Here is a 27,651-nt window from a genome sequence, read left to right on the forward strand (position 1 = left end):
AGCGAGTGGACACGCTCGTTCTCCCGAAGGAAGGGGGTAGGGTAAGGACTTTCTTAACCCAACACCTAGGTAGTTGTTGTGGAATTGTTCGATTACATGTTAGATATTGCTGCACTGTCGGAACTAGCAGCACAAGCATTTCGCTACACTCGCATTAACACATACTAACCATGTGAATGTGACCAATACAATTTGATTTGATTCAACCTCTTAGAGGTTTGGATCTCCTGACGGAGGGTTGGGGCCACACCCCATTGTGTTATAATTAGGATGAGACAGTTTTATTAATACCATTATTCAATATCAACGGGTAATATTTCATTAGGCTTTTTTAAATCTGGAAATATTGTGGTTTTAGCGTTTTCGTCAAGCAAGCACCAACATATGTTTTATAGCTGTAATGGGCAATCATTTGATACATTTTTTTCCTGTATTTGATTTACTGGAGATATGGATTGATACCATATTTAGTAATGAAGTAGTTGTTTACTTGTTAGTCTATAATAATCTGTTGTAACTAATTACTGATGTTCTACCGTTGACCTGCTCAACTGCCCTTATCACGTCTCCCAGGGTTGAATATTATGGTTAAAGTTGATAGCAGACTGGATTCGAGGACACGCTGATAATGTATCCGTCAGTCTGTGACACTGTGTGATTCCGTAGCAGTTGATGTTGTGACTTCAAGCTCCCTTACAAGCCTCTCGGGCTGGTGTTTACAGAACATTCGGTGCTATTGTGAAGAGGCATAGACATTTTCTCTGATTCTGGAGGCGTCTCCCTGAATTGTTGCATTAGATCGACTTTATCTGTTAACCTGGAATTCCCGTAACAATAGCCTACTGGGTTTATGTGTGTGGATGAAGTGAATGACCATAGGGCGAGGCATGAATGACAGAGATTTGGGTGAGTGAGCTCCCCATACCTGGACTAGGCTGTAGTATAGAGACACAGGTGTCTCTGTCACACTGGTGGAAAATCAGGAAAAGCAAGAAAGGGGTGTTTCAACCCGGACCTGTGGGAGGAGTAAACTAGACAAGAAATATTGTATGATTCGTTTACTTCCTCGTTCCTCGTGCTATAGTGGCAAAAGTCACGTCTCCAGCTGGTGAACATTTTAAAGATATTGACGGCAACTAAGGTAAGGCATTATTGAGATGGGAATCGTAATATTGTAGAGACAAATATATAGAAATCAGTAACTCATCATTATTTAAAAGGTGTCTGAATGTGATCTAGGAATGTGGGCCTATTGATATTGATGGGCTGCTTGCTACATGTGTCCTAGGAGTGTCATGTAGCATAAACATATCCGGTCATTCTGATAGTATTGTTCAGTCGATATTAGGCTACACTGTCTGATTGAACTCACATGTGCATATTGCGTTCGGGCTTCAAGTTGAATTGTTTCTCATTGCAGGATTAATGTAGCACTGTCTCTTTAAAAAAAAATGTACCTCATATTGTCCAGGAAGTTGTCACGTAATCGGAGGACGGCGTTCGATGTTTGTATCCGATAGGTCGAAGATAATATGTATACTGTTACTTTGTAGCAGAGTGTTGCAATTATCTTACTTTAACCTATTCTATATCCTTCCTCCATGATTTCAATCATGAACAGGGTGCAGTTGAAACGCTCGAATATCTTGAGAATGGCTCTAGCAGGCTCGGACTCCATGGAAGAAGGAAAAGGCGAGACGTTTCTACTTAAAGCCATCAAAATAGGTGGTGTGGTCGTACTTTATTGGTTCATTTCAATAACCATGGTGTTCTTAAATAACTACTTGCTAGACAGTAAAGATTTGGACGCGCCGCTATTTGTGACATTTTACCAGTGCCTTGTGACTGTCGGACTGTGCTATGGCATGCACTTGCTATCCCACTTATGTCCGGGTGTCATCGACTTCCCCTCCGTCAAGTTCGACCTAAAGGTATGCCGGGAGGTTCTACCCCTGTCCATCGTGTTCATTGGAATGATAACCTTCAACAACTTGTGCCTGAAGCATGTAGGGGTGGCCTTCTACACTGTCGGCAGGTCACTCAGCACAGTCTTCAACGTTCTACTCTCCTACGTGATCCTCAAGCAAACGACGTCCTTCTACGCCATCCTGTGTTGTGGAATTATTCTAGGTAGGTGGTAATAATAACTAACCTATATCTGGCCTAATGCAAGTACTTTGACTTTCTAGAAAGTTCTCATGTCTAAGGCATATACCCAAGCCAGGCTGGTTAGACAATGTCCTTCCTCCCAGGTAACCTATAATAAGTAACCTCACGCTTCTCTATAATTGCACCACAGGTTAATACATTCCTACATGGGCCACACCTGTATTGGCCATATATTGAACATAAGGTATTGCTGCTAAAGGACCATGTTAATGCTTCTTTCTTTGTCTGTCCCTCCCATCAGGTGGATTCTGGTTGGGTGTGGACCAGGAAGGTGTGGCGGGCTCCCTGTCGTGGACGGGTGTGTTTTTCGGTGTGCTGGCCAGCGCCTGCGTCTCCCTCAACGCCATCTTCACCAAGCGGGTCATGCCGGCGGTAGACGGAAACATCTGGAAGCTCTCCTTCTACAACAACATCAACGCCTGCGTCCTCTTCCTCCCACTCATCCTCGTCTTCGGTGAGGTCGGCCACCTCGTCCATTTCAGCCGCCTGGGTGACCCTACGTTCTGGGGCATGATGACGCTGGGCGGCGTGTTCGGTTTCGCCATCGGCTACGTGACGGGCCTCCAAATCAAGTTCACGAGCCCGCTGACGCACAACGTGTCGGGGACGGCCAAGGCCTGCGCTCAGACGGTCATCGCTGTGGTCTATAACCAGTCCAGTAAAAGTTTCCTGTGGTGGACTAGTAACCTGATGGTCCTTGGTGGGTCTTCTGCCTACACCTGGGTCAAAGGCATGGAGATGAAGAAGGTCCATATTCCCCAGGAGGAGTCCAAAGTGAAACTGCTAGGGGGGAAGAGTGATGCCGGGGTATAGTGGGACTAGGATGACCTTCCACCATGGTGGTGGTGACGATGACCCGGGGGTATAGCGGGATGAGGATGACCTTCCACCGTGGTGGTGGTGGTGACCCGGGGGTATAGCGGGATGAGGATGACCTTCTGCCATGGTGGTGGTGGTGACGGTGACCCGCTGGTGACAGAAGACAATGTAAACACTAAGGCCTAACCACAGAGTTGTTTCTACAGCGATGTTCTGTTGGAACAGTTGGGCTGTGTGCTGTCAATATGAATGAATGTTACTATAGTAACACAAACAGAGGTGTAGGAAGGCTACGGGGTAGTTTTGTTACTCAGTGGGACCTTATTGTTTTATCATTTACTTAGGTTATTTTGTCCAATTCTGTTATTTATTCAGTGTGTGGGGGGGGGGGGGGTCATGAATTATAACCTAAATCATTACTGTCACTTCTTTCAGAACATTATTCATATGTCTGTAGGATAGTATCTAAATCAAGTGACTTTCCTGTTAGCCTGTATGTGTCATCAGTAATGTGACGCAAAACTGCAATATGACAGTTTTCTGGCAAGTGGGGCTCTTATGTTGGGTATACAGTTTGCATATGGAGGGTGGAGACCGACTGTAAGGCAGAAAAGGAGGAGGTCAAAAGGGGGGTGAGTGTAACGGATGTGAAACGGCTAGCTTAGTTAGCTGTGGTGCGCGCTAAATAGCGTTTCAATCGATGACGTCACTTGCTCTGAGACTAATAGCTCACCTTAGTTAATAAGTGATTAAGCCAGTGCTGGTTTTATGGACCGCTTTACGTTATATCTTTGAAGCAGTGACACTGTAGGTGATAAAAGTGAAAACCGTCAAAGAGATGATTGATTCTCTCTGGCTTCAGTAGGGGCACTACATTTTGAATAATTGACGACAAAGGATGCAGTCCTGAGATGGAGATTTTCTATGGCTGTTTATTTTGTGTGGTCTTGAAAAGTAACAGATTATAGAAGGAATGTTAAAGATCATGTCTGTGTTGATGTATTGTCTGTGTCATAAAACTTCTATCATGAAGGAAGACTGTTGGGTAACCGGCCAGGTGGCCTGCGGGAGCATCATCATTATGATGTCATATCTCCTTCCTGTCTCAGTGCTGGGTTGAGACCCTGCACTCTAAAACACCCTCCTTTCCTAAAGTCCTCTCTGCTTGTCCTCTTCTGTAGTGTCATCATTTCAGACCAATGAGAATAAGGAAATGGGACACGAGAAAAGGAATTTACATAGAAAGACTCAAGGCTGGTGATCTGAGAGATCCTAAAATGTGGGTCTCTCAGATTTCAGGTTTTGCTTCTGCGTCCACTTGATACAAAGTCTGTTTTTCTTCTATATATTTGTTGCTCAGGGTTTGTAGTGCGTTGGAAGATACCGGACGTGGGATTTCAAAGCTGGTTAGCCGACATAGACGGGTATTCTCCAGATTGCGTTTTTAAGAAAAGATAGATTTATTTTATAAAATATATAGTTATTCAGTGAATGTGACTTTTTTTATGTGTACTTCAGAAAAATAAATGGACATTCTGTTAATCATAACGTGTTACTTGCCTCTTGTAAATGTGTTATTTTATCTGTATTCATGATCAAGCATAAATCTTCCTTTTTTTTAAATGTATTTTTTACACAGAACAATACTTCACTTGCTTATGCCTGAGCAGAAACCTTAGCAGAAATCACCTTTTCTAGGGGTTTGGTCAACTGAGAAGAGCTGAGGTAGTTAATGGTGTCAGACCTACGCAGTTAAACCGATTGGAATCAGTCAGTGAAGACTTGGTCCAGAAGCTACTAAACACAAAGCTAACACTAGATGGCACCAGTGTGAAGGAATGAGTACCTCTGTCAGTCCCTCACACTGGTATGGTCAGAGGGTGCCATCTGGCTGTAGTTAGTTGCCTAAGCAGCATTAGTCCCTCACACTGGTAGTGTCCAAGTACCATCTGGCTGAAGTTGCTTTCTCACAGTCATCCCAACACCCAATGTTATTTTGGAATGTTGATGGTGGTAGACCTGTGTCTCAATCCCAACACCCAAGGTTATTTTGGAATGTTGGTGGTGGTAGACCTGTCTCTCAATCCCAACACCCGATGTTATTTTGGAATGTTTATGGTGGTAGACCTGTCTCTCAATCCCAACACCCAAGGTTATTTTGGAATGTTTATGGTGGTAGACCTGTCTCTCAATCCCAACACCCAATGTTATTTTGGAATGTTTATGGTGGTAGACCTGTCTCTCAATCCCAACACCCAAGGTTATTTTGGAATGTTGATGGTGGTAGACCTGTCTCTCAATCCCAACACCCAAGGTTATTTTGGAATGTTTATGGTGGTAGACCTGTCTCTCAATCCCAACACCCAAGGTTATTTTGGAATGTTGATGGTGGTAGACCTGTCTCTCAATCCCAACACCCAAGGTTATTTTGGAATGTTGATGGTGGTGTGCCTGTCTCTCAATCCCAACACCCAAGGTTATTTTGGAATGTTGATGGTGGTGTGCCTGTCTCTCAATCACAACACCCAAGGTTATTTTGGAATGTTGATGGTGGTAGACCTGTCTCTCAATCACAACACCCAAGGTTATTTTGGAATGTTGGTGGTGGTAGACCTGTCTCTCAATCACAACACCCAATGTTATTTTGGAATGTTGATGGTGGTAGACCTGTCTCTCAATCCCAACACCCAAGGTTATTTTGGAATGTTGGTGGTGGTAGACCTGTCTCTCAATCCCAACACCCAATGTTATTTTGGAATGTTTATGGTGGTAGATCTGTCTCTCAATCCCAACACCCAATGTTATTTTGGAATGTTGATGGTGGTAGAGCTGTCTCTCAATCCCAACACCCAAGGTTATTTTGGAATGTTGATGGTGGTAGACCTGTCTCTCAATCACAACACCCAAGGTTATTTTGGAATGTTGATGGTGGTGTGCCTGTCTCTCAATCCCAACACCCAATGTTATTTTGGAATGTTGATGGTGGTAGACCTGTCTCTCAATCACAACACCCAATGTTATTTTGGAATGTTGATGGTGGTGTGCCTGTCTCTCAATCCCAACACCCAAGGTTATTTTGGAATGTTGATGGTGGTAGACCTGTCTCTCAATCCCAACACCCAAGGTTATTTTGGAATGTTGATGGTGGTAGTCTCTCAATCGCAACAGCCGTGGTCAATGTTGAAATGAAACTCCAGTCACCCAAGTCATAGACTGTTCTCTCTGCTACCATACGGCAAACGGTACAGGAGCCCCAAGTCTAGGTCCAAAAAGCTCCTTAACAGCTTCTACCCCCAAGCCATAAGACTGCTGAACAATATCAAATGGCCACCCGTACTATTAACATCCTAACAGCCGTGGTTATTCTGGAATGTTTATGGTGGTGTGCCGGTCTCTCAATCCCAACAGCCGTGGTTATTCTGGAATGTTTATGGTGGTGAGTCTGTCTCTCAATCCCAACAGCCGTGGTTATTTTGGAATGTTTATGGTGGTGAGTCTGTCTCTCAATCCTAACAGCCGTGGTTATTTTGGAATGTTTATGGTGGTGAGTCTGTCTCTCAATCCCAACAGCCGTGGTTATTCTGGAATGTTTATGGTGGTGAGTCTGTCTCTCAATTATAACAGCCGTGGTTATTTTGGAATGTTTATGGTGGTGAGTCTGTCTCTCAATCCCAACAGCCGTGGTTATTTTGGAATGTTTATGGTGGTGAGTCTGTCTCTCAATCCTAACAGCCGTGGTTATTTTGGAATGTTTATGGTGGTGAGTCTGTCTCTCAATCCTAACAGCCGTGGTTATTTTGGAATGTTTATGGTGGTGAGTCTGTCTCTCAATCCCAACAGCCGTGGTTATTTTGGAATGTTTATTGTGGAGTGCCTGTCTCAACATATCATGTTTACTTGTAGTATTTTCTGCCCTTCTACCCTTCGTGTGTAACCAGATAATAAATGACTCGTGATAACAAAATGGACAGTGTAGACTGCACCCACGCAGAGGAGATGACATTCCAAAAACTCATTCTGTGAAAGATTGATGAATAGTTCCAATATATTGTGTATAATAATATAATAAGGAGACAACCATGTACTCAATGCCTCCTATACTGTTCAGTAAAAGTTGAACACTAAAGCCTGCAGATATATTATAACTTCTTGTGAGCATGAGCCTTCATGATGTGTTGTAGTAAGGCTTATAACCTACAGTATATGATGTCTCTCTATCAACATTTCAGTTGACCAATTCATTCTTACAATGTGTTGTGCAACATAATGCATTATACCTGTGCAGTATAGGGCTCTGAATAAAAACATATGGAAATATAGCCAGCAGGTAAATTATGGGCTTAAAATACAACAGTTATGTTTAATATATATATTTATATTGAACAGCTTGCAACAATTTTATTCATGTCCATCTTTTGGGCTACAATTGTACAATCTTTTACCCCCAAGCCATAAGACTCCTGAACAGTTAATCAAATGGCAACCCAGATGAGTTGCATTGTCCACCACCACCCCCTCTTTTACGCTGCTGCTACTCTCGAGTTCTATTATCTATGCATAGTCACTTTAATGATGGGGCTCCTGAGTGGCGCAGCGGTCTAAGGCACTGCATCTCAGTGCTAGAGGTGTCACTACAGACAACCTGGTTCAAATCCAGGCTGTATCACAACCCAGCCTGTGATTGAGAGTCCCATAGGGCGGTGCTTAATTGGCCCAGCGTCATCCAGTTTTGGCTCGTGTAGGCCATCATTGTACATAAGAATTTGTACAATGATTTGCCAAGTTAAATAAAGGTTCAATTTTTAAAAAACAATGAAATGATTTTACTGTTGAATCATTAGGTCTATATCAGAGTCAGCTTAACTCTTTATTATGGAGAATATCCATAATGTAATTTATCCTCAGCAGTAATTGGTTTTACCCCTCGTTGGTAATTGGCTTTACCCCTCGTTGGTAATTGGCTTTACCCCTCGTTGGTAATTGGTTTTACCCCTCATTGGTAATTGGTTTTACCTCTCGTTGGTAATTGGCTTTACCCCTCGTTGGTAATTGGCTTTACCTCTCGTTGGTAATTGGCTTTACCCCTCATTGGTAATTGGCTTTACCTCTCGTTGGTCATTTGTTTTACCCCTCATTGGTAATTGGTTTTTCCCCTCGTTGGTAATTGGTTTTTCCCCTTGTTGGTAATTGGTTTTATCCCTCGTTGTTAATTGGTTTTACTCCTTGTTGGTAATTGGTTTTACTCATCGTTGGTAATTGGTTTTACCCCTCGTTGAGTCATTGTTCCAGATTTGTGCGACATGGTAAATAATTTACATAAAACAATGATGCGTTTGCAACCTTATATAAAGATCTCCGGTGGCGGGTGATACACACGGCACAAAACAGGCTAAGAGACTATTTATGCTCGATCTGAAAATGTGGTCGGAGTCACCATATGGATGGTGTGATCAATTGCGGAGCCTCTGGAAGCATGCAGAGGCCAAATTGAGCTCCATACACACATTCATGTGCCTCTCAAATGTTTTACCTACAGTAGGCGCTGCATGGCCAATACAGTGCCTTGCGAAAGTATTCGGCCCCCTTGAACTTTGCGATCTTTTGCCACATTTCAGGCTTCAAACATAAAGATATAAAACTGTATTTTTTTGTGAAGAATCAACAACAAGTGGGACACAATCATGAAGTGGAACGACATTTATTGGATATTTCAAACTTTTTTAACAAATCAAAAACTGAAAAATTGGGCGTGCAAAATTATTCAGCCCCTTTACTTTCAGTGCAGCAAACTCTCACCAGAAGTTCAGTGAGGATCTCTGAATGATCCAATGTTGACCTAAATGACTAATGATGATAAATACAATCCACCTGTGTGTAATCAAGTCTCCGTATAAATGCACCTGCACTGTGATAGTCTCAGAGGTCCGTTAAAAGCGCAGAGAGCATCATGAAGAACAAGGAACACACCAGGCAGGTCCGAGATACTGTTGTGAAGAAGTTTAAAGCCGGATTTGGATACAAAAAGATTTCCCAAGCTTTAAACATCCCAAGGAGCACTGTGCAAGCGATAATATTGAAATGGAAGGAGTATCAGACCACTGCAAATCTACCAAGACCTGGCCGTCCCTCTAAAATGTCAGCTCATACAAGGAGAAGACTGATCAGAGATGCAGCCAAGAGGCCCATGATCACTCTGGATGAACTGCAGAGATCTACAGCTGAGGTGGGAGACTCTGTCCATAGGACAACAATCAGTCGTATATTGCACAAATCTGGCCTTTATGGAAGAGTGGCAAGAAGAAAGCCATTTCTTAAAGATATCCATAAAAAGTGTTGTTTAAAGTTTGCCACAAGACACCAAACATGTGGAAGAAGGTGCTCTGGTCAGATGAAACCAAAATTGAACTTTTTGGCAACAATGCAAAACGTTATGTTTGGCGCAAAAGCAACACAGCTGAACACACCATCCCCACTGTCAAACATGGTGGTGGCAGCATCATGTTTTGGGCCTGCTTTTCTTCAGCAGGGACAGGGAAGATGGTTAAAATTGATGGGAAGATGGATGGAGCCAAATACAGGACCATTCTGGAAGAAAACCTGATGGAGTCTGCAAAATACCTGAGACTGGGACGGAGATTTGTCTTCCAACAAGACAATGATCCAAAACATAAAGCAAAATCTTCAATGGAATGGTTCAAAAATAAACATATCCAGGTGTTAGAATGGCCAAGTTAAAGTCCAGACCTGAATCCAATCGAGAATCTGTGGAAAGAACTGAAAACTGCTGTTCACAAATGCTCTCCATCCAACCTCACTGAGCTCGAGCTGTTTTGCAAGGAGGAATGTCTCTCGATGTGCAAAACTGATAGAGACATACCCCAAGCGACTTACAGCTGTAATCGCAGCAAAAGGTGGCGCTACAAAGTATTAACTTAAGGGGGCTGAATAATTTTGCACGCCCAATTTTTCAGTTTTTGATTTGTTAAAAAAGTTTGAAATATCCAATAAATGTCGTTCCACTTCATGATTGTGTCCCACTTGTTGTTGATTCTTCACAAATAAATACAGTTTTATATCTTTATGTTTGAAGCCTGAAATGTGGCAAAAGGTCGCAAAGTTCAAGGGGGCCGAATACTTTCGCAAGGCACTGTAGATGTCTGCCGTGCAGCGGTGATATGGCCTCTGCAGAAGTCAGGCCATTTATACTTATTGCGCTTCTCTGAGCAGAGCTGTTGTGAAGGAAGTTGTCAAAGAAGTGAGTTTGTGTTTATACAGGAACTCCCACACCCACCTGCCCTCAACCAATCATGACAATGCGGAGCTAAACAGGAGCCCTCCCGCACCCAATGCAGACATCGGATTGACCATACAGCATCTATAAATTGGCTTTAGTGCACTGCAGGCTTGAGTAGGAGTCAGTGAAAGCTAATTTTCTCTCACTGTGATAGAATATATCTCTTGAATGTGATTCTGAACTGCCTTGTTCAGGGTCAGAATGACAGATTTTTAGCTCAGGATTTGATCTTGCAACCTTTCTGTTACTAGTCCAACGCTCTAACCACTAGTCTACCTGCCGATAATATTCCATCTATGTAATTGTCTGCATAATTTTCAATCCCCCATATATTTTTCTGTAAAGATATACAGTACCAGTCAAACGTTTGGACACACCTACTCATTCAAGGGTTTTTCTTTATTTTTTACTATTTTCTACATTGTAGAATGATAGTGGAGACATCGAAACTATGGAATCATGTAGTAAACAAATCCAAATATATTTTATATTTGAGGTTCTTCAAAGTAGCCACCCTTTGCCTTGATGACAGCTTTGCACACTTGGCATTGTCTCAACCAGCTTCACCTGGAATACTTTTTTAAAAAGTTTTGAAGGAGTTCCCACATATGCTGAGCACTTGTTGGTTGCTTTTCCTTCACTCTGCGGTCCAACTCATCCCTAACGATCTCAATTGGGTTGAGGTCAGGTGATTGTGGAGGCCAGGTTATCTGATGCAGCACTCCATCACTCTCCTTGGTCAAATAGCCCTTACACAGGCTGGAAGTGTGTTGAGTCATTGTCCTGTTGAAAACCCAGATGGGATGATGTATTGCTGCAGAATGCTGTGGTAGCCATGCTGGCTAAGTGTGCCATGAATTCTAAATAAATCTGACGATGTCACCAGCAAAGCACCATCACACTTCCTCCTCCATGCTTCACGGTAGGAACCACACGTGCAGAGATAGATCACCTGCTCTGTGACACAGAGGTTGGAACCAAAAATCTCAAATTTGGACTCATCAGACCAAGGACAGATTTCCACCGGTCTAATGACCATTGCTCATGTTTCTTGGACCAGGCAAGTCTTCTTATTATTGGTGTCCTTTAGTAGTGGTTTCTTTGAGGATTTCGAAACTATGAAATAGTTGGAATCATGTAGTAACCAAAACAGTGTTAAACAAATCAAAATATATTTGAGATTCTTCAAAGTTGCCACCATTTGCCATGAGAGCGTTGCACACTCTTGGCATTATCTGCCAGTGTTTTCTGCACAGAAATAAACAAGTGTTGTATCTGCAGAAATTCACTTCACCTCCGTCAGACTGGTCTTCCCTGGCTGCCTGACTCTGCTGAGATCCCTGTCACCATCTGAGCCTCCTAAAACGAGGCATGACAAAGAATTACCTTGGTGTACATTTATACATTATATTATCCAAGAATAGAATCAATGGTGCAATAATTGAAATACACTGTTTTTCTTCTGTTTAGCTTTAAGCTTAACCTGCTGTCCTGTACCTACTGTAAGTCTACCCATCAATTCAATATGGAACTTTGAATTATTCACTGAATATACTGCAAAATTCACTGAGCTCTTCCCTGGCTGTTTGACCCTGCTGGGACCCCTGTCATCATCTGATCCTGCTAAAACATGATGTGCACTAGAAGGCTGAATTCCTGCGGGATGTCTGCGGTCGCGACAGAGATCATTGCGGCACTGTCAGCATTTTTCATGCTGCAGGCGGGAGCGGGCTGTCAGACAGACGATTTTGGGATGAAAATGTTTTTGTTGTCCCACAGATTATTTTGAAACGGTCCTCTCTGCTTTGTATGCGTTAGCCTACATATTGTATTAAAATCACAGTATTCGCATTTTTCACTCAGAATTCGATGCTTCAACTTCAGTAACCTACCTCTCCAAGTTTGGCATAAGAGTTCAAGTGCGCCTTTTCATTTTCAATACGTATGGATTACCCATTTATTTGCCTGTAAATCGTCCTCCTAAAGGGTAGGCTGTATCCTATAGGACTCTGCAAAACGTAGCAGGTGTCGCTGTCCTCATTCTTGCTACCTCCAGTTCAGTAGCCATACCTGCCAGATCAAGTGCACATGTGGTCTCAATTAAATAGAGTAGGCTGGACTGAGAAGCACTGGACAGTTATCTTTACAAGAAAATGTACTTCCTAAATAGGCCTATGATTAGGTTATAGTTTACTACGTTGCCTAGAAATAGCCCTAAATATTGATCACCCATATTTCTCCGTCTTCCCACTGTTAAAAGGTAGGCTATAAAAATAGCTCAACAGAAAGTGCAAGTATCTGCGTCTCTGCTCTCTTCAATCTACTTCTAGTATATTGGCTGTAATAGCCCAGTAATACAATGTAAGGGCCATGTGAGAATCTCTGGTAATTTAACCTATTTCTTAAGTTATTTTGGCGCATTTTGATATGACCCATATAGGGTGCAAAATTGCTGGGACCGTGACTGGCAAGTGAACTGCGTCACATACGCTTAAAATAACATTATGGGACTGCGGTTTGGTTTGGGGCCAGTTCTAGCGGTAGCGGCTGGGAGTTGGACAGAACCAGCGGGATTCTTCATTTCGCTCAGACCTCTACTGTGCACCATGACAGTGAAGCCTGTAACGTCAGAAGCTGTTTTATTACTGTGTCCGTGTGGGAAAAGTAGGGAATTAGCTAGGTAAACTGACAGATCAATAACGTTACTTTGACATACTGACTAATACAACTCACATTGCACTGAAAATATCAACGTCAGAATATCAATCTTCAATCGATTGGCCGATGGTTTCATCGTTTGATTCAGATCTAGTTTGATTGAGGCAAAAAATAATAGATCATGTAAGCCAACTTTTGGCCAGCTCTCTCTAGCGGTACAGCAACCTGGTGAAAGCTTGCCAAGTTCATTTACTTCTGAAACGTGACAAAACAAAGGCTACAAAATATGGCCATACAAACTACTGCTGTCAGATAGTAGTAATAATAGCCACCTCATATCGCTAACAGACAGATAACTAGAGGCTGGCGCTAACCTGGCTGTGACCTAGCGTAGTTTATTCATTCACTTCAGTCGAGATGGGATGAAATATTAGCTAACGTGACATGTCAGTTACAATACTAGCTCAGCACTGTGAATAAACACTAGTTTAGGTTATTTTCTGTTTAAGTTAAAAAGCAGTTACCATGTCAGCTATATCACACAACTAAAGTAGACAGTTTCTATTCATTTTAAAACTCGGTGAAAGAGCACAACGCGTACACTGCACTATGCTCATCTCTACGGTGCTGTCTCAGCCAGCCTTCCAGAAGCTTTTCCTTCACACAGCCTGTCAGCCGCTCTGTGGAGTCCAGTCTTTCCAAACAGCCCACCCGACCACTCAGAGACGTCAGCATGGTCCTAAAGCACTCTGTTGGCCTTAATTGGTTCACATTCCAATTATAAAACTGTGCTGGGGGGGGGGGGGGTGAAAGTTGTGCCCTTGGGAAATATCCATTCTCTCCAAGCCAGTAATGGTTAATGATTTGAGCACTGTAGTTGATTAGACTAAATTATATTGTGAGATTCCCTACTTGTTCATAAGAATGAAGTCATTACTAGAACGGCTGTGAACTAGAACGGCTGTGAACTATCAGGCCTGTCTGATTATCCGTTATCATTAAAGCAAGTTAAACGAGAACCAGTACTACTTTTCATTTACATTTTTCACACCAAATACAAACATAGGAACAAGAATTTACAGACGCACCCAAACAACGACTACACCTCTGCTCACGCCCCCGTCCCTAGTGCCTGCGTTATTGTTTGCCATGTTAAATTGTACCGGTTTGTTTTTCTCGGTCGTCCACGCTATTTTAATAATAAATCATTACATTTTTTTTCCATTCTGTTAATGGTGGCGGATTAATTAATTTCCAAGTTTTTAATATATGTTTCTTTCAAGATGAGAAGAGACCCAACTGGCTGGATGATTATCTCACTACACTCCCACATGTCAAGATGAGAAGAGACCCAACTGGCTGGATGATTATCTCACTACACTCCCACATGTCAAGATGAGAAGAGACCCAACTGGCTGGATGATTATCTCACTACACTCCCACATGTTAAGATGAGAAGAGACCCAACTGGCTGGATGATTATCTCACTACACTCCCACATGTCAAGATGAGAAGAGACCCAACTGGCTGGATGATTATCTCACTACACTCCCACATGTCAAGATGAGAAGAGACCCAACTGGCTGGATGATTATCTCACTACACTCCCACATGTCAAGATGAGAAGAGACCCAACTGGCTGGATGATTATCTCACTACACTCCCACATGTCAAGATGAGAAGAGACCCAACTGGCTGGATGATTATCTCACTACACTCCCACATGTCAAGATGAGAAGAGACCCAACTGGCTGGATGATTATCTCACTACACTCCCACATGTCAAGATGAGAAGAGACCCAACTGGCTGGATGATTATCTCACTACACTCCCACATGTCAAGATGAGAAGAGACCCAACTGGCTGGATGATTATCTCACTACACTCCCACATGTCAAGATGAGAAGATGCCCAACTGGCTGGATGATTATCTCACTACACTCCCACATGTCAAGATGAGAAGAGACCCAACTGGCTGGATGATTATCTCACTACACTCCCACATGTCAAGATGAGAAGAGACCCAACTGGCTGGATGATTATCTCACTACACTCCCACATGTCAAGATGAGAAGAGACCCAACTGGCTGGATGATTATCTCACTACACTCCCACATGTCAAGATGAGAAGAGACCCAACTGGCTGGATGATTATCTCACTACACTCCCACATGTCAAGATGAGAAGAGACCCAACTGGCTGGATGATTATCTCACTACACTCCCACATGTCAAGATGAGAAGAGACCCAACTGGCTGGATGATTATCTCACTACACTCCCACATGTCAAGATGAGAAGAGACCCAACTGGCTGGATGATTATCTCACTACACTCCCACATGTCTTGAAATATGCAGACAGGTGGATAAATCATCACTTTACATTGTAATAATTCTGACAGACAATGTTGTAGCTCCGCCCATAATTCTTGGACTATAGCATTCCCAGAACGCATGGATTATTGAATCACTGTTAGTTTTAAGGCATGACACTGCCTTTGTTTATACTGGATGAAGCTTACATTTTTGTTCCATTTTGTTTAACTAGTTATGCTTCAACTTTCCCTCCATCTCGTGCCAACATCAGTTGTGTTTAAATCTTGGTTCCAATAGTTTATATTTTTTTCTAAGAGATAGTCAGTTGGATCTGCTCTCTGTAAGGCTTACCTATTATATGAACATCCTATTCTGACTCAAATAAGATTTCCCCAAGCTTGCTCGGGTCGAATCAACATTTCGTGATATGTAAGTTGCATGTATTTGAAACTATCTGCATTGGTCAGTCCAAAATTACTTTTGAATTCTCTCATGGAAATACATGCATTTCCTTTTACCAAGTTATGTTTTCTATGCCTTTAGTTTTCCATGTGGACCAATGTATCAGTGAATTCTGAAAAGCTCTCCAAGACTTGTTCCATATGGTTGTGTTTTTAGGAAGTGATACTGGTTCACGTAGAATATGTTTCCTTCTCTTCTATATTATTATAGTGTTCTTAACTAAGAAGTTGATCATGTTCACAGCTTTATCCTTTGAAAATAGACACGAGTTAGCAGAGTTAGCCCATGTCATGTTAGGTCCTTCTTCTACATGTTGCTTAACATTCTAACTGTACAGAAGAACATAACATAAACATGTCAGTTGGTAAGGAGGAAACAAACTCTCATACTGATAAGAACTACACTTCTGTTAAGGTCACATCTGTCACCTTATCCTTCTCATGCAGATTTCTACTGGTAGCCTAAGAAGGACCTCGACACAAGCCTGCGGACACTAAATTCGAGGCTATTCGTAGTACGAGGCCAGCACACAGATGTCTTTCCAATACTTTTTAAGGTGAGGAAAGGTCAAATGAATGACCAAATCAGCTAGGATGACACATTTGGTATGTGTAGATAGGCTGAAAAGCACTCAGACAGACACATACACAGATCTCCACATCGCCCTTTTGTCTCATTCGCAGCGCTGCACTTGCTCGCTGAGCTATAGCCTCTCTAACTGCTTTGGCAATGAGTTCACACACCACTTCAATATGTCAGATTGCTTATGATACCCAGATGCAATGGTATTAAACTCTAAATAAAAGGCACAGGCTGCCTGCTGTAAGTCATGTACACTTTCTAGCCCTCACTGTGCACCTAGGCAACGCCATTAGTGTTCATATGATACACAACCATGTCAGTCCAAATGAGTTGAATTACAAGGCAGTTGTGTTTGTGCATGTCTTCTGTGAACCGCTACCTGGTAACACCCAGACAGACACCACTGTTGCAGTAGTCCGGATCGGGGTTCTGACTCAATAGTTAATGGATAAATGTTGGTGATGCTCCTCCTAGTCTAGGTGGGGTTTTTTCAGCATTTTATTCAGACGCATATTTGCATAAAATTTTCCGGTACGGTCATTGACCTGTTTTTGAAAGGGCATGAATTATGCAAGAGCAGTAACTGGGTGCCTCGGTCGTGTACAGAGCGCACAAACACACACACACACACACACACACACACACACACACACACACACACACACACACTACACTTCATTACAGTTGTGTGCGGGTACATCAAAGCTGGGACTGAGAGACTGTTTAACAGCTTCTAGCTCCAGGCCATCAAACTCTTAAAACAGTCACCACTAGTCTTAGTTACTGTTCTAGCAAATCTGATGGCCGAATGTTAAAGAACGTCTAGACGCTCGAGAGCACCCATACCTGCTGATCTATAAATGATGTCTCCGTAATCAAGCATGGGTAGGATGGTCATCTGAATCAGGGTTAGTTTGGCAGCTGGGGTGAAAGGGGAGTGAATTCGATAGAGGAAAAAAAGTATATATTTAACTTTAGCCTGCAGCATTGATATGTGCTGAGAGAAGGACAGTGCACCGTCAAGCCATACTCTGAAAGTACTTGCATGAGGTGACTACCTGCTCTAAATCCTCAGAGGTAGTAATAACACCTGTGGGAAGAGGGGCATTTTTCTTACCAAACCACATTACCTTTGTTTTGGAGGTGTTCGGAACAAGGTTAAGGGAAGAGAAAGCTTGTTGGACACTAAGAAAGCTTTGTTGTAGAGCATTTAGCACAACATCCGGAGAGGGGCCAGCTGAGTATAAGACTGTATCATCTGCATATAAATGGATGAGAGAGCTTCCTACTGCCTGAGCTGTGTTGTTGATGTAAATTGAGAAGAGCGTGGGGCCTAGGATTGAGCCTTGTGGTACTCCCTTGATGACAGGCAGTGGCTGAGACAGCAGATTTTCTGACTTTATACACTGCACTCTTTGAGAGAGGTAGTTAGAAAACCAGGCCAAAGACCCATCATAGACACCAATACTCCTTAGCCGGCCCACAAGAATGGGATGGTCTACCATATCAAAAGCTTTATCCAAGTCAATAAAAATAGCAGCACAATATTGCTTAGAATCAAGGGCAATGTTGATACCATTGAGGACCTTTAAGTTTGCAGTGACACATCCATAACGTGAGTCAAAACCAGATTGCATACCTGAGAGAATACTATAGACATCAAGAAAGCCAGTCAGTTGATTATTGACAAGTTTTTCCAACACTTTTGTTGAACAGTGCAAAATGGAAATAGGCCTATAACAGTTAGGATCAGCTTAAAATAAATAAATAAAGGACGAACTGTGGCTGCCTTTCAAGCAATGGGAACCTCCCCAGAAAGGAGAGACGGGCTTGGTGATGATAGGGGCAGCAACCCTAAAGAAGAAAGGGTCTAAACCATCTGACCCAGATGTTTTTTTGGGGTCAAGTTTATTAAGGAGCTCCTTTTGCACCTCGGACTCAGTGACTGCCTGCAGGGGGAAAGTTTGTAGCAGGGCAGGGAAAAAGAGGGGAAAGCATCGGTGATAGTCGCATTAGAAGGTGTGGGAGATTAGGAAATGTTAGACGGGCAAGGAGGCATGGCTGAGTCAAATAGGAATCCTGACTTAATGAAGAGGTGATTAAAGAGCTCAGCCATGTGCTTCTTGTCAGTAACAACCACATCATCAACATTAAGGGACTTGGGCAGCTGTGATGAGGAGGGTTTATTCTCCAGGTCTTTAACCGTTTTCCAGAACTTCTTGGGGTTAGACCCACAGAGAGAGAACTGCTCCTTAAAGTAACTAACTTTGGCCTTCTGGATAGCTTGAATGCACTAATTTCTAGTTTGCCTGAATGATAGCCAGTCAGCCTGAGTATGGGTGTGCCGAGCCTTTTGCAAAATGCAATTCTTGAGGTGTAGTAACTCTGCAAGATCACGGTCGAACCAGAAGCTGAAACCTGTTTTTAACTCATTTTCTTCATGGGGGCGTGTCTGTTATCAACACCACTGAAAATATCAAAAAAGAAGGTCCAAGCGTCTTCAACAAAGGGTATCCAGCTGATTCTATACCAGTTGACAGAGGCCAGTTCATGAAGGAAGGCTTGCTCATTAGTTTTTTAGCAAGCGTCTATGACAAATCAGGACAGGTCTTTTCACTGAGCAGCCATTACGAACACAGGCTGTAAAACAGTGATCACAAAGGTCATTACAGAAAACACCTGATCTAAGAACACTCTCTACCCCACCACCAAAATGACCCCCAATTTCCCCCTCCAGGAGTGGAATGTCACCCGGCTGACCTTCGAGTACGACTCAGAGCCCTATGGGACGGAGCGCGACGCCACCATCCTGAAGATGGCACAGGAGTTTGGTGTGGAGACCCACGTCAGAAATTCCCACACACTCTACAAACTGGCCAGGTCAGAGTTAATTTTATCTCCTCATGCCACCACTTAGCACCGCACCACCAGCTTAGTGGCAAAGCTCTGGTTTGAAGTTCCCAATTAGACACAGATCTAGGATCAGCTTACCATCCCCACAACTTAACTGTAACCATTTGGAGGGGAATGCTAGACTGACCTCAGATCAGTGTTTAGGAGCAACTTAATCCACCCGTGCTGTCTGAGGGGCTGCTCTCATCTGATATTAGTTGACTGTTTGTCTGTAGTGGAGCTTTGCACACCTGTATTGGTGGGGCTGGTGATGAGAGGATATTCAGGCTGATAGTGTGTCTGGTGATGAGGGGAGATTCAGGCTGATAGTGGGTCTGGTGATGAGGGGAGATTCAGGCTGATAGTGGGTCTGGTGGAGAGAAGGAAGTGCGAGGGAGAGAAGGAAGTGCGAGGAGGAAGAGTACTATAGGAAATGGTGATGGGGAAGAAATCGATAGTTACAGTGCATTGGGAAAGCATTCAGACCCCTTGACTTTTTCCACATTTTGTTGTGTTACAGTCTTATTCTAAAATAGATCACATCTTTTTTTTTCTAATAATGACAAAGCAAAAACAGGTTTTAGAAACGGAAATATCACATTTACATAAGTATTCAGACCCTTTACTCAGTACTTTGTTGAAGCACCTTTGGCAGTGATTACAGCATTGAGTCTTCTTGGGTATGATACTACAAGCTTGGCAGACCTGTATTCTGGGAGTTTCTCCCATTCTTCTCTGCAGATCCTCTCAATCTCTGTCAGATTGGATGGGGAGGGTTCCTGCACAGCTATTTTCAGGTCTCTCGAGATGTTAGATAGGCTTCAAGTCCGGGCTCTGACTTGGCCACTCAAGGACATTCAGAGACTTGTCCCAAAGCCACTCCTGGGTTGTCTTGGATGTGTGCTTAGGGTAGTTGTCCTGTTGGAAGGTGAACCTTCGCCCCAGTCTAAGGTTCTGAGCAGTCTAGAGCAGGTTTTCGTTAAGGAGCTCTCTGTACTTTTCTCCATTCATCTTTGCCTCGATCCTGACTCGTCTCCCCACAGCATGGTGCTACCACCACCATGCTTCACTGTAGGGATGGTGCCAAGTTTCCTCCAGACGTTATGATTCAGGCCAAATAGTTCAATCTTGGTTTCATCAGACCAGAGAATCTTGTTTCTCATGGTCTGAGAGTCTTTAGGTACCTTTTGGCAAACTCCAAGCGGGCCGTCATGTGCCTTTGATTGGTGCAGTGCTGCATAGATGGTTGTCCTTCTGGAAGGTTTCCTATCTCCACAGAGGAACTCTAGAGCTCTGTCAGAGTGACCATCGGGTTCTTGGTCACCTCCCTGACGAAGGCCCTTCTCCTCCAATTGCTCAGTAGGGCCGGGCGGCCAGCTCTAGGAAGAGTCTTCGTGGTTCCAAATTTCTTCCATTTAAGAATAATGGAGGCTACTGTGTTCTTGCTGACCTTCAATGCTGCAGACATGTTTTGGTAGCCTTTCTCAGATCTGTGCCTCGACACAATCCTGTCTTGGAGCTCGACGGATAATTCCTTCGACCTCATGGTGTGGTTTTTGCTCTGACATGCACTGTCAACTGTATGACCTTGTATAGACAGGTATGTGCCTTTCCAAATCATGCCCAATCAATTGAATTTACCACAGGTGAACTCCAATCAAGTTGTAGAAACATCTCCAAGGATGATCAATGGAAACAGAATGCACCTGGCTCAATTTTGAGTCTCATTGCAAAGGGTCTGAATACTTATGTCAATAAGGTATTTCTGTATTTACAATTTTATACATTTTCAAAAATGTCTAGTAATTTGTTTTCACTTTCATTATGGGGTGTTGTATGTAGAGGATTTGTTTTAATATAATACATTTGAAAGTAACTAGCTATAATGTAACGAGTGCTAGCTAATGCTACCTACAGTACCAGTCAACAGTTTGGACATATCTACTCATTCCAGGGTGTTTCTTTATTTAAAAAAAAATACTATTTTCTACATTGTAGAATAATAGTGAAGAAATCCAAACTATGAAATAACACATATGGAATCATGTAGTAACCATTTTTGTTTTAAACAAATCAAAATATATTGTAGATTTCAGAATCTACAAAGTAGCCACCCTTGCATGGCTGAGAGAAAGCCAAGAGTGTGCAAAGCTGTCATCAAGGCAAATGGCTACTTTGAAGAATCTGAACTATAAAATATATTTGGATTTGTTTAAAAAAAAAAATTGGTTACTACATGATTCCATATGTGTTATTTCATAGTTGTGATGTCTTCACTATTATTCTACAATGTAGAAACAATAAAGAAAATCCCTGGAATGAGTAGCTGTCCAAACTGTTGACTGGAGCTGAATATATTAAACAATGTTTTCTTTGCTACTGTAGGTAGCATTAGCTAGCGTTGGTCAGCGGTACCTGTGCCAAAACTCTGGTATTTTTAATCCTACCGCTTGTTTTCCATCTTAATTGGTAAGCCAGTTTTGTTTTATCATGCTCTCTCTCGTCTCTCTGCAGCAGACATATAGTGAGCAATATGTTTGGAACATAAAATCTTAGTATTCGAATCGCAATACATATAGAATCGTGAGAATAGCAATACATATCATAACAGCACTTAAATATCGTGATAGTATCGGTGATAATATCGTGAGATCCATGGCAATTCCCAGTCCTAATGGGAAAGGCTAGGTTAGATGAGAGAAGATGTAGGGAGAGGGGAAGTTGTACTTCTCTTGTTGACGTGAAGGGAGACCCTGCCCACTGCAACAACAACAACAACAAAGTCAACCCTCGCGTGACGTCTTTTGTCTTCCCCTGTTGATCCAGAACAAGGGCACACACACACTGTCAATTACACAGTCTCATACCCAGCCTGATAATCTCCCCTTACCGGTTGTGAGAGAGGATGACACACTACACAACATGTGCTGAGAGGAGCTCTGCAGCAGTCAGCCATGGTGGACAGCATGTGCCGAGGGGAGCTCTGCAGCAGTCAGCCATGGTGGACAGCATGTGCCGAGGGGAGCTCTGCAGCAGTCAGCCATGGTGGACAGCCTAGCGCCAGACAAGGCGCCTCTGTCCTGTTAGAGTGGTGCCCAGTGTTCCTGCTCTATCTGTCTACAGCACAATATCTTTCAGTCTGTTTTTCTTACTGCAATAGGACTTCTGAAAAATATTAGTTTAGTCTGAGCTATTCTCTGCTCTGTATATCTGATGAATTCCATTGCTCTCTCATTCTCTGCATTTGAGTCTTTCGCTCTCTCTCTCTCTCTTCAGATCCAGCATAAATTGGCTCTTAAGAACTCCAAAGCTTCTCATTTATAACGGTTATAGACTGTGTTTAATATAATGGAGAAGGGAGGGGTAGAGCCAGTCTGCATTACTGATACTGTTGTATAAGGGCTGAGGCAGTAAAGGTTGACCCTCCCTCCTCCATTATATTAAACACAGTCTATAACCGTTATAAAGGACAAGGTTTGGAGTTCTTAAGAGCCAATTTATGCTCGATCTGAAAATGTGGTCAGAGGCGCCTCCGGAGGCATGAAAAGGCCCAATCTAGTTCCATACCACATGCCGTACACCTCCCAAATGTTGTAACAATGTAGAGAGCTCCTGTAAAGCTCCGCATTGACATGATTGGTTGACGGTAGGCGAGGGTGGCAGGTCCTGTTTTAACACAAACTCACTTCCTTGACAACATCCTTCACGACAGCTCTGCGCTGCTCAGCAATGCCCAAGAAGTATGAATGCCCTGACTTCTGCAGAGGCCATATCACAGTAAATGCTGCACAGCCATTGAAGACTGTCGTTTTTCAAAAGTGTTTTTTCCTGTTGGCGTCCCAAAACATCAGTCATTCATCACGTATCTTGCAGAAAACCTACAAGCCATCCGAGTCCCCCCAAAACACCTACAATAGTTTACCAGGATTACATTTCCTTGGTAAGCTTTTTCGATGTCCCAGGCACAGCTATTAGTAATCTGAATGTCCTGAATTATGTTGACTTGTAAATGCTGCTACTTCAGCCGTGCCGCTGGGCTAATTAAAAAACTGTGACCTTCAGTGATGCAGACTTGGGTATTAACTGTGATTACACGCTGGCACAGCACATGCTGCATCTGTTGTACTGAGGTAAACAACAAATTGGTTCAAAACGTTTCCCTCTCCTGTGTGTGTGTGTGTGTGTGTCTGTGTGCACGCTTGATTCCCTTCCCCAAACTTCCTGTCCTCAGAACAGGACTGTCTGTTTACAAAAGGTTCCCTCTGTGTTTCATTATAACCCTTGGCTGCCATTGTGGCTCTGTGAAGGAATGGAGACGTTTCCAGGGGCTGAGATGCCAGATGCCAGGAAATACTCTTAAATGACTGTTTATCTACTGTACCAGTCAAAAGTATGGGCACACCTACTCATTCCAGGGTTTTCCTTTATTTTTTTACTATTTTCTACATTGTAGAAATAATAATAATAATAATAATAATAATAATAATCCAAGCTATGAAATAACACATGGAATCATGTAGTAACCAGAGAAGTGTTAAACAAATTCAAATTTATTTTTGATTTGAGATTCTTCCAAGTAACCACCCTTTGCCAGCTTTGCACACTCTTGGAATCCTCCCAACCAGCTCAACCTGGAATGCATTTCAATTAACTTGTTAAAAGTTCATTTGTGGAAATTCTTTCCTCCTTTAATGCATGTGAGCCTATCAGTTGTGTTGTGACAAGGTAGGGGTGGTATACAGAAGAAGAGAAGATGTCCCTATTTGGTAAAAGACCAAGTCCATATTATGGCAAGAACAGCCATAAAGCGCTATGATGAAACTGTCTCTCATGAGGACCGCCACAGGAAAGGAAGACCCAGAGTTACCTCTGCTGCAGAGGATACGTTTATTATAGTTAACAGCACCTCAGATTGCAGCCCAAATAAATGCTTCATGGAGTTCAAGTAACAGACACATCTCAACAGTCTCTGTTCATTGGAGACTGTGTGAATCAGGCCTTCATGGTTGAATTTCTGCAAAGAAAACATGGAGGAGGAGGTGTGATGGTGTGATGGTGTGGGGGTGCTTTGCTGGTGACACTGTTGGTGATTTATTTAGAATTCATGACACACTTAACCAGTATGGCTACCACAGCATTCTGCAGCGGTACGCCATCCCATCTGGTTTGCGCTTAGTGGGACTATCATTTGTTTTTCAACAGGACAATAGCCCAACCCAACTCCAGGCTTTGTAAGGGCTATTTGACCAAGAAGGAGAGTGATGGAGTGCTGCATCAGATGACCTGACCTCTACAATCACCCGACCTCAACCCAATTGAGATGGTTTGGGATGAGTTGGACCGCAGAGTGAAGGAAAAGCAGTCAACAAGTGCTCAGCATATGTGGGAACTCCTTCAAGACTGTTGGAAAAGCATTCCAGGTGAAGCTGGTTGAGAGAATGCCAAGAGCGTGCAAAGCTGTCATCAACGCAAAGGGTGGCTACTTTTGAAGAATCTAAAATATATTTGGATTTGTTTAACACTTTCTTTGGGTACTACATGAATATATAGTTTGATATATTCACTATTATTCTATAATGGAGAAAATAGTAAAAAATAAAGAAGAAAATTGGAATGAGTAGGTGTCCAAACCTTTGACTGGTACTGTACATTTTGGGGAAGACTGGAACAGACTCTGGTCTGTCCCCCTCCTTACAGGAACAGTCTCTGGTCTGTCCCCTTCCTTACAGGAACATACTCTGGTCTGTCCCCTTCCTTACAGGAACATACTCTGGTCTGTCCCCTTCCTTACAGGAACATACTCTGGTCTGTCCCCCTCCTTACAGGAACATACTCTGGTCTGTCCCCCTCCTTACAGGAACAGTCTCTGGTCTGTCCCCTTCCTTACAGGAACAGACTCTGGTCTGTCCCCCTCCTTACAGGAACAGTCTCTTGTCTGTCCCCTTCCTCACAGGAACAGACTCTGGTCTGTCCCCCTCCTTACAGGAACAGTCTCTGGTCTGTCCCCCTCCTTACAGGAACATACTGTGGTCTGTCCCCCTCCTTACAGGAACAGACTCTGGTCTGTCCCCCTCCTTACAGGAATAGTCTCTGGTCTGTCCCCCTCCTTACAGGAATAGTCTCTGGTCTGTCCCCCTCTTTACAGGAACAGACTCTGGTCTGTCCCCCTCCTTACAGGAACAGACTCTGGTCTGTCCCCCTCCTTACAGGAACAGACTCTGGTCTGTCCCCCTCCTTACAGGAACAGACTCTGGTCTGTCCCCCTCCTTACAGGAACAGACTCTGGTCTGTCCCCCTCCTTATGAATCCAGGATGTGGCCTTTTGTTAAAAAAATCTTAGAGGCAAAATTGGATAGGAAAAAAACTAATTCAGACGAGGGCTTTGCTTTGAAAAAGTTATATCAGCAGTTCAGAGCAATGAAGCAGTACCTCCCATTAATATTCATTATAGCACACTGTAGTAAAACTTCTGCAACGAAGAGTTCAGGTAGTCCTTCCCTGTTTCAGTCCATTTTCTCCCATTTGGTACAGTAACTAATGAATACGACCTGGTTAGTGAACACCTGTGGTTTCTCTGTTCTAGGATCATTGAGATGAACAACGACATGCCCCCGCTGACCTTCAAGTGCTTCCAGGCCATCGTCCACCGGCTGGAGCTGCCCAAGAAGCTCCTCCCCACTGTCACCCGACAACAGATGGACTGCTGCCAGACAGGTATCGCGGCCAATCATGATGAGCGTTACGGAGTGCCCTCCCTCGATGAACTAGGTGAGGGACGTGTGTGTGTGTGTGTGTGTGTGTGTGTGTGTGTGTGTGTGTGTGTGTGTGTGTGTGTGTGTGTGTGTGTGTGTGTGTGTGTGTGTGTGTGTGTGTGTGTGTGTGTGTGTGTGTGTGTTGGTATCTCTCATCATCATCTGCTAGTGATGATAAATCGGTTTGATTTTTAATGGAATTTGACAACAACCAAAAATTATCGGGCAGGTTTTAAGACTCACTGCTTTGGTCCTGCTGCGTGGAAGGGCGGGGAGACTGAGGCACTGGAGAGACTGAACAATCATATGGACAAAAAGGTGAGTCACCTGATCTGGGTGTATCCAGGCCTGGCATAGTGACCAGCCGGCCAAGGTTCCCTGGCCACCTCGATCACAAACACTAAAGATAAAGTTGGTGTGGATGCTTCTTCATGTACTTTTCCTTATTATCAACCTACAGTATGTTTTTGTAGACACACATAGAGACAAGGTAGAAACCTTCTCCTGGAGAGGTGTTTTTTCTGCTCTTGGTCCAATCTAACACCTGATTCAACTAATCAGCTTCTCATGGTGACCTTAATTAGCTGTGTGTTAGAGCAGGGCTGCAGCAAAGACCTGCACACCCAAACGACTCCCAGAGGAGGGTTCGTTTTCACCACCTAACCAGACCCTCATCTGAGAGTCTATCTCTCTCTATCTGCTCATTACTGGGGTATCTTCAGTAGGAACCAAACAGAACCAAACGGGGAGGGACCTACCTGAATTTGTCCAATAGAAACTAGCTCTCTTTTTCTATTATTTTTTGCCAAAAAACAGGATTGGTGACCGCTTTGTTATTGTTTCAGTTAAGTACTCTAACTTTTTAATAATGTTGTATCTGTGTGTGTGTGTGTGTGTGTGTGTGTGCGCTTTTTTGTGTTTGAGCATTGGTTTAGTCCTAGGTGACTGGGTCATATCTAGATTGGGTACAGCTTTTGTCAAATTGACGTCAAAAGTTTAAATGTTTTGCATTTTAGCTAACCCTTACCCTTTTCTTAACCTTAACCAAATTCTCCTAACCTTAACCTAATTCTCCTAACCTTAACCAAATTCTCCTAACCTTAACCTAATTCTCCTAACCTTAACCTAATTCTCCTAACCTTAACCTAATTCTCCTAACCTTAACCTAATTCTCCTAACCTTAACCAAATTCTCCTAACCTTAACCTAATTCTCCTAACCTTAACCTAATTCTCCTAACCTTAACCTAATTCTCCTAACCTTAACCTAATTCTCCTAACCTTAACCTAATTCTCCTAACCTTAACCTAATTCTCCTAACCTTAACCTAATTCTCCTAACCTTAACCTAATTCTCCTAACCTTAACCTAATTCTCCTAACCTTAACCTAATTCTCCTAACCTTAACCTAATTCTCCTAACCTTAACCTAATTCTCCTAACCTTAACCAAATTCTCCTAACCTTAACCTAATTCTCCTAACCTGCTAGGAAGAGTCCATTTTGACAAAAGCTGCATCCCTTCTGGACAAGCAGGTGACTGGTTTATTAGCGTTATTTTCTATATGTGATGTGTTGCAGGTGTTTGAGGAGCTGCTCCTGGATGCAGACTGGAGTGTGAACGCAGGCAGCTGGATGTGGGCTCTCCTGCAGCTCCTTCTCCCAGCAGTTCTTCCACTGCTACTGTCCTGTAGACTTCGGCCGGAGGACTGA

The 27,651-nt window shown here is 43.1% G+C and overlaps 2 protein-coding genes across 3 annotated transcripts; both read left to right on the forward strand.

Annotated features, from left to right (window-relative positions):
• Positions 1 to 1,022: 1,022 nt before the first annotated feature.
• Positions 1,023 to 4,539, forward strand: LOC139384753 (GDP-fucose transporter 1-like). Of its 2 annotated transcripts, XM_071129621.1 has the most exons (3): positions 1,023 to 1,141; positions 1,622 to 2,130; positions 2,411 to 4,539. In XM_071129621.1, exons 2-3 carry the CDS (start codon positions 1,653 to 1,655, stop codon positions 2,980 to 2,982), a joined length of 1,050 nt encoding a protein of 349 aa, XP_070985722.1. In that variant the 5' UTR covers positions 1,023 to 1,141; positions 1,622 to 1,652; the 3' UTR covers positions 2,983 to 4,539. The 2 variants fall into 2 exon arrangements, with proteins under 2 accessions (XP_070985722.1, XP_070985723.1); XM_071129622.1 differs by lacking the exon at positions 1,023 to 1,141 and having other exon boundaries at positions 1,510 to 2,130.
• Positions 3,094 to 27,651, forward strand: LOC139384617 (cryptochrome-2-like). Its single transcript, XM_071129436.1, has 6 exons — positions 3,094 to 3,156; positions 16,178 to 16,273; positions 19,037 to 19,179; positions 25,775 to 25,959; positions 26,173 to 26,261; positions 27,520 to 27,651. The coding sequence occupies exons 1-6, from the start codon at positions 3,094 to 3,096 to the stop codon at positions 27,649 to 27,651; spliced, it is 708 nt and encodes a 235-aa protein (XP_070985537.1).

The sequence above is a fragment of the Oncorhynchus clarkii genome, chromosome 26 (genome assembly GCF_045791955.1).
Source record: "Oncorhynchus clarkii lewisi isolate Uvic-CL-2024 chromosome 26, UVic_Ocla_1.0, whole genome shotgun sequence".
NCBI lineage: Eukaryota > Metazoa > Chordata > Actinopteri > Salmoniformes > Salmonidae > Oncorhynchus > Oncorhynchus clarkii.

Bases quoted from the DNA above. Each gene is read 5' to 3' on its own strand.
- LOC139384753 (XM_071129622.1), top strand. From the start codon at position 1,602: ATGATTTCAATCATGAACAGGGTGCAGTTGAAACGCTCGAATATCTTG. The intron at 2,131-2,410 runs GTAGGTGGTAAT...CCCTCCCATCAG, and splicing joins GTGTTGTGGAATTATTCTAG to GTGGATTCTGGTTGGGTGTG.
- LOC139384617 (XM_071129436.1), top strand. From the start codon at position 3,094: ATGAGGATGACCTTCTGCCATGGTGGTGGTGGTGACGGTGACCCGCTG. The intron at 19,180-25,774 runs GTCAGAGTTAAT...TCTCTGTTCTAG, and splicing joins ACACTCTACAAACTGGCCAG to GATCATTGAGATGAACAACG. The intron at 26,262-27,519 runs GTGAGTCACCTG...GATGTGTTGCAG, and splicing joins ACAATCATATGGACAAAAAG to GTGTTTGAGGAGCTGCTCCT.